The sequence below is a fragment of the Cuculus canorus genome, chromosome 14 (assembly GCF_017976375.1).
Source record: "Cuculus canorus isolate bCucCan1 chromosome 14, bCucCan1.pri, whole genome shotgun sequence".
Classification (NCBI taxonomy): Eukaryota; Metazoa; Chordata; class Aves; order Cuculiformes; family Cuculidae; genus Cuculus; species Cuculus canorus.
In genome coordinates, this window is record NC_071414.1 from 14,884,424 (window position 1) to 14,891,137 (window position 6,714).

The 6,714-nt window shown below is 57.1% G+C and overlaps 1 protein-coding gene across 2 annotated transcripts; it reads left to right on the plus strand.

Moving 5' to 3' along the window:
* The first annotated feature begins 454 nt into the window (after positions 1-454).
* On the plus strand, positions 455-6,095 carry LOC104059935 (zinc-binding protein A33-like). Of its 2 annotated transcripts, none has more exons than XM_054080023.1 (7): positions 455-513; positions 1,008-1,282; positions 1,891-1,986; positions 3,654-3,887; positions 4,289-4,308; positions 5,059-5,174; positions 5,276-6,095. In XM_054080023.1, exons 2-7 carry the CDS (start codon positions 1,010-1,012, stop codon positions 5,818-5,820), a joined length of 1,284 nt encoding a protein of 427 aa, XP_053935998.1. In that variant the 5' UTR covers positions 455-513; positions 1,008-1,009; the 3' UTR covers positions 5,821-6,095. The 2 variants fall into 2 exon arrangements, with proteins under 2 accessions (XP_053935998.1, XP_053935999.1); XM_054080024.1 differs by having other exon boundaries at positions 495-552.
* Positions 6,096-6,714: the final 619 nt, after the last annotated feature.

Sequence of the window (6,714 nt, forward strand, 5' to 3'; positions counted from 1 at the left end):
AATGCCATGCAGTGCTATGCAGGTCCGTGCAGTGCCGTGCAGAGCTGCACAGAGCTGTGCATTGCCACGCAGAGCAATGCAAACCGTGCAGAGGCACGCAGAGCTGTCCAGAGTCGCACAGAGCTGTGCAATGCCTTGCAATGCCATGCAGTGCCACGCAGAGCCACGCAGAGCCATGCAGAGCCGTGCAATGCCATGCAGAGCCGTGCAATGCCGCCAATGCCCCCCCGACCCGCGCAGAGCCGCACACCACCCACAGGGCCGCGCAGTACCCGGCTCGTCCACGGGCGGCGCTCGCGGCCCCAGCTCCCGCCCCGCCCCGCGCGCGGTCACGTCCGCCGCGGGAGCCCCGCCCCCTCGCAGCCCCATCCCGTGAGCGGGCGGGAGCGCGGCGGGGCCTCTCGGCGATTGGCCGGGGCGGGTGTCGGTCTGCGGGCGGGGCGGGAGCGCGGAGCCTTCGGGAAACGGAGCGGAGCGGGCAGGGCTTGCGTGGGGGGGGCTGCGGGGGGCAAGGTACGCGCTGCGGGAGCTACGCGGTGCAAGGGGTGCGCGGTACGGAAACTGCGCGGTGCAAGGGGTGCGCGGTTCAAGGGGCTGCGCGGTGCGGGGACTGCGCGGTGCGACGGCCGCAGAGTGCAAGGGCCGAGCACGGGGTGCGGGGCTCCCCGGGCTGCAGCGGGGCTGTCGGTGTCCCCCGGTCCCGGCCAGGGGCGCCCGGTCAGGCTCTGCGAGCAGCTCTGCGGAGGGAGCAGGAAGCAGAAAGGTGTTTTTCCTGCAACGGGACTGACCCTTTGCCGGGAATTCTTTGTAATTCCCAGCATCTGGGGCTTTCCGGGGCTGGGTGCACCCCGGGCGGGACCCGGTGCGGTACCTCCTGCCCGAGGGTTGGTAACGGCGCTGTGCCCCGGGGCGGAGAGGCAGGATCTGCTCTGGCCCAGAGAGGAGGACGAAGGGAGGTCGGGGATGGTGGTGGCCAGAAACTCACAGTCGGACTCGTGTGCCAGCAGGGATGGCTGGCGCAAACCAGGACCGGAGCCTGCGGGAGGAGCTGACGTGTGCCATCTGCTTCGAGCTCTTCAGCGAGCCCGTCATGCTGGACTGCATGCACCACTTCTGCAAGGCCTGCATCCAGGGCTACTGGGAGAGCGGCACCCGTGTCCCCTCCTGCCCCCAGTGCCGCCGCGAGTTCCCCAGCCGGGCTTTCCGCACCCATTATCTGCTCTTGGGGCTGGTGGAGAAGGTGCGGCGCTGTGGCTCCGTGGAACACCGGCACAAGATGCGGGTGAGTGCCTTCTGCCCAGCTCGGGGAGATGGCTGTGGGAGCTGCGGGAGCCCTGTGCCGCCAGCCCATCGCCCCCTCCTGCAGTCGGTGCCCCCTCGGGTGAGCCCTGTGTGTGCGCGTCACCTGAGCCTCGTGCCATGACATCTGTGTCTCTTCCTAGTTCCTTCTCTCTCCCTCTTTCCTAATATTTGTCTGTCTTTTGCACACTGTTTTCTTGCATTTGTTTCCCTCCCTGCTGTCCCCAAGTTCTGTCACAGTCTGGTTGTTTGTCACGTAGGGCCCAGCAGCCTGGAGTGAGGGCTGCTGGTGCTGCGTGTGCTGCTTGCGGGACCAGTCCCTACACAAGTCAGTTCACACCACACAGGTTTTAAACCTTCTGCAAGCAAACATCCCAGGCTAGAGCTCCCAGTCTTAAAAATAAATGTGTTTCATTATGTGCACTCATATATAGTTCTCTAGCCTGTGCATCAGCTGCTTTCTCATCACTGCCTTTGTAAGAAATCATGTTGCAGCTTCCCTCTAATGCTAGCTTCAGGAACTGGGATTGTTCCCGAATCACAGCAGAGTAGTGAAGTGGTCTCCTCACCTTCTTTTCCTTGTTCCTGCAGAAGCACCTGGAAGATGCTTTGCAAGCTCGTCAGAAGGAGATGGAGAACTTCTTGCGGAGGAAGCATGCAACGCAGGAAGATATCTGTGACCTGATGGTAATGCTCTGTGGTGGCTGCCTTTTGTAGAGCTTCTGTGTTAATGTTCGTAGACGATCTGTGTGTCACTTCAGTTCAGATTTAGCTCAACTGCCTGTAAAAATCTACATGAATAACTATGTAGTGATCTGAACTTTGCGAAGAGGCATTAAGTGCTCATTCACGCAGCCTTTATGAATTGTGTTGGTGCAGCAGAGCTGAGACAGGATGAGTGGTGGGAGCTGCTGGTTGAGCAGCTTCTTCCAGCCCTGCAGCGCTGCTGCTTTCTGAAAGAGTTAATTCTTGGAAGGTCTAAAATCCTCTTGTCTGTCTGAAAGAGTGACAGCAAAGCTAAGGAGCAGGGTCAGCAGCAGTGTTGGCACTTCAGAGGGCAGTGGCCTTGTCACAAGGACCATGTTTGGATTCGCTGTGAAGCTCTGAGAAGTGAGGAGCCTGAGTGCTCTCTCCAGGCTTGAGTGACACCAGGCTGCCTAATTGTCACTGTGCGGTGAAGCAACAACAGCCACAGGATGACCGTGCTTCCTTCTTGAGTGGCATAAAAGTATTAAAAGCAAGGGAAGGAGAGTTTAAGGAAAGCAGAAGTAGTTCAGAGGTGAGATAAAACTTGATGGGAGACTGTCTTCTGACTGGACAGAGCCTCTGATCCCCCTGCACGCCCTGTTTAATACCTGTGTCCCACTGCCAAATTTGGATAGATCTTAGAGGTTAGTGAAGAAGTGTCAGCAAATACGCACACATGGCTGGTGCCCTGTTGTAGTGGAAAAGCTGGATAAGAAACATTTCAAGTGTAAAGGAGCAAATTCCTGATCTGAATAGGGGGGGCCACGCATGTCCTCTGCAGTTCTGGTGCGTCAGCACGAGCACCTGCTAGAGCAAAGGGAGGCTGGGGTGCTGCGCCAGCTGGTGAAGCTTCTGATGGTCTCTGGGGGACATGAGTTTCCTGCTGGTAGAAAGGAATGTGTTTTTTGGGAAGTGCTTCTCAGGAAAATAGTGAAGGCAAAGGTTGTACTTGGAGATTAAAAGCTTAAAGACCAGGAAAATAAGTTGTTGGCTGCCTCTTCTAAACAGGCAGCAGTAAGAGCACCATAAGGTTGGCTTGGCTGTCTGACTAAACAACTGCAAAAAAGTGGCCTCTGGAAAGAGCTGAATGGGATTTTATCAGCCTTAACTATGAAGATTAGCTTGTGCAGCTCCACTGTCTCTCCCACACAAACAGGAGCCCAGAGAGATGGGAGACATCAGAGAAAAAAGAGCAAGTTACCAGTTGTGGGTAGCTCTGCGCGGGGCCTGGCACGATGTGAAATAAATCCTAACTAATCTGAACAGCTGAGTCTGCAGCTCTAGAAAAGAAAAAGATCTGCAGTCTTGCACACAAGCAAATTCCTGGTGGTGTGGGAGAAGGTTGTGGGCTCCCACTGTGGCTGTGTGCAAGGATTTCTAGTTAAGATGACTGAGCAATTGGTAGAGCTTCTTGGCTCCCCTCTTCTTGGCTTTGCAGCCTTGGACGTTGTCTCTGTGTCCTGTTCTCCATCCAAAAAGTTGTAGGTATGTCTGAGACTTTAATTTCCTCCTGTGCTCTGTAAGCACATTAATGGGCCCAGCCATCCTGTGCACCTATTTGTGTGTTTTAGCTGCCAGACTCATCTTTGCCTTTTCCCACTGCTCAGATGGTGTCCGGGGAGCTGAACTTCAAGATCCGGGCAGAGTTTGCTCGTCTTCATCAGATCCTGGAGGATCAGGAGAGAGCTGTGCTGGCAGAGCTGAGCGAAAAGGAAGAGCAGGTGCTGGCACGGCTGCATGGGAATGTCCACCGGCTGGAAGAGGGGATATCGGTGCTGCAGAGGGACATCGAGCGCATAGAGCAGACCTTGAGCAAGATGGAAGAAGTGTCTTTGCTGGAGGTGAGCATGCTTGGCCCTCGCAGGAGGCTGAGGGGTGTTTCAAGATCTGAATTCAGGTTGGGGACAATCCTAAATGGCAGCACCAGACTGTACCTGGAAGTCAGTCTCACTACCATCCCTCTGGATTCTCTACCCATTCCCTTTGATCCTGGAGGTGTTAGCCACAAGGGATATGGTGATCTCTCTGATGTGATGAGTCTCTGGAGCCTTCCTCCTCTCTGTCAGCCCTGTGAAATTGCCTTGGCTGCAGTGTCCGTGTGGTTTTCCCTGGGGTGGGGGTCCTGGCAGGTTGGTTTCCTCTCTCTGCGCCTCATGACAGCAGGAGACAGGACAGGGAGCTTATTTGTGCAGCTGCATGAATCACAAACTGTGACCACTATTTCTCTGCTCCTTTTCTGCAGGTGGAGAGCCTGGATATCAGGTACGTGTCTGACATGAAAGAAGCTGATTCTCTTTTATCAGACAGGGCTTATCTCTGTCTCTGGCTGGGACCACATCGGGTAGGGATCTTATCTAGAGTTTTAAAAACATCACAAATTGCTCAGTGAGCTCCTGGTGCTGTGCTGGGTGGGGGCTGGTCGCCAGTACATGGGGGTGCTCTCTCCAGAGAGCACGTGTGTTGAGATGGCTGGGCTGGAGGAGCAGGTGGAAACATGCTGGTTTGGAGTGAGTGCAAGAGCCATGCATGCTGCAAGGAGGAGCAAGGCTGATGCCACAGACTCCGGGTGCTTTGCTTTTCTGTGCCTTGTCTTAGCTTCTAACAGCTCACAGCGCTGCAAAACTGACCCGAGGTGCAGGTTTGTCTGAAGCTGTGAGTAGCTTCCTCACAGGCAGGTTCTGTCCCCTCCTTCCCTGGGGGCTGCAGTGGGGTGGCTTGTTCACCCCTGCAGGAGCCCTGCTTTGGTGTGCTGGGTGCTGGTCTGTTGGGATTCACCGCTCCATGAGCAGTGCTCTTGGGTCTGTCTGGGTCCACACCACCTCTGCCATGAGCCGCTGACTGTGCTGGGGGTAACACCGCATCAGGGAGAACAAGAAGCCACCTGAGAGGATTGTGTCCCATCTTTACCAAACCCATCGCACGTGGTAGCATGCTGCAGTCCTGGCCGTGCTCGTCCCGTGTGCCTCACTAGCAGCATGGCAGAGGGGTTGACTGCCACTCCTTCTGCCCCAGGCCCTCCGTGCGTATGGAGACCCAGCCTGCCTTCAACCTGGAGCACTACAGGGACAGCTGCAGCGGCCCCTTGCAGTACATCTTCTGGAGACAGATGCTGCAGTCCATCTGCCCTGGTGAGCGGATTGGTGTGAGGGTTGGGTGTGCTGGATGGTGGTGGGGCTGGAGAGGCTCTGCAGAGGGAATATGCAACTGGTAAAACACTCTGTCTCCATAGCTCCTGCTCCGCTCACCTTTGACCCCGAGTCAGCCCACCCCAACCTGGTCTTCTCCAGAGACTTGACAGCAGTGACAGAGAGGAATCGAGCCCAGCCCGTCCCCAGTAGCCCCCGGCGCTTCCGTCAGTGTGTCAACGTCCTGGGCTCACAGACCTTCAACAGTGGCCAGCACTACTGGGAGGTCTGGGTGGGCAGCAAAACCAAGTGGGACCTGGGGGTGGCCTCTGAGGCTGTGGACCGTGCTGCAAAGGTGAAGCTGTGCCCAGAGAACGGCTACTGGACACTTCGTCTGCGAAACAAGACGGAGTACTGGGCCACCACCACCCCCTGGGTGCGCCTGACTCCCCGGCAGCCACCCCGGAAGGTGGGGGTCTTCTTGGACTGCCAGGAGGGCACTGTCACCTTCTTTGATGCCGGGAACATGTCCCACCTCTTCACCTTCCACCAGGTCTCTGCAGAGAGATACTGTCCCTTCTTCAGCACCTGCTTCAGCGACGGGAGGGACAACGTGGAGCCCATGCGCCTCTGCCACCTGACCCTGTGAGGGGTGGGGAGGAGCGGGTGCATTGGGGACCCCGTGGCTCCGTGTCCCCTGGGCGGGCTGCGTGGGGCTGTGCTGCAGCCCAGCTCTGCACCCATGAACCTGATGGGTGTTACGGGGGCTGCTTTGGTTGCGGTTTCCCAAGGGAGGAAGGGAATGAGTCTCTTCTCAGCTCCCATGTGCCTTTTCTGTGCCTTGCGCTGCACTATTCCCAGAAGTGCCTTGCACCCCTTCGACAACCTTACCTGAGCATTGCGCGGTTCAGTGGAGGTGACTGCAGACTGTCCCTCTGTGCTCCCACCCATAAACCCTGTGGAGGAGGATTGCAGTGATCCCAGAGCACTGCCGAGTGCCTGTTGTACCCCTCTGTGTCCTGGTGGTGGGCTTCCTCTGCTCAAAGGGCTTCGTGGGGAAGGGCTGTGGGGCAGTGGCAGAGGGAGCTCTGTGGGTGGTGTGGCCCAAACTGGAGGCTGTTTCCCCTCTACACGGTCACTATTAAAGCTCATTAGCAAGAAAGACCCCTGCCTGCTGGACCTGCTCGTGGCTTGTGTGCTGGGGGGATCTGCACTGGTGTGGGGGGCGCAGAGCAGCCCCTGCTGCAGCCCAGGAGGATGAAAGCTGTTGCTCTTGCCCAGCCCTTCCCTTCTGCTGCTCCACACGTCTTGCAGGGAATCGCAGCCTTTTGCTCACGGCTGTGCCGGGCTGCTTGGGAACAAGGAGGGGGTTTGGCAGCCCTGTGGGGTGAGGAGTTTTGGGTTGAGCCCACCTGTGGCTTTGGCTTTCAAGGTGCAGTCTTTTCTGGTCTACCTGGGTCTCAAGGATTTGTGTATGTGAAAAATGTGAAGTCCCATTTCTGGATAACTTCCCAAAAGCCTGAGCAGCCTTTGCTGCTGGAAG

Coding starts and splice junctions, on each gene's coding strand:
- LOC104059935 (XM_054080023.1), top strand. CDS start 1,010: ATGGCTGGCGCAAACCAGGACCGGAGCCTGCGGGAGGAGCTGACGTGT. Junction 4,309..5,058: donor GTGGAGAGCCTGGATATCAG/GTACGTGTCTGA, acceptor CTTCTGCCCCAG/GCCCTCCGTGCGTATGGAGA. Junction 5,175..5,275: donor GCTGCAGTCCATCTGCCCTG/GTGAGCGGATTG, acceptor CTGTCTCCATAG/CTCCTGCTCCGCTCACCTTT.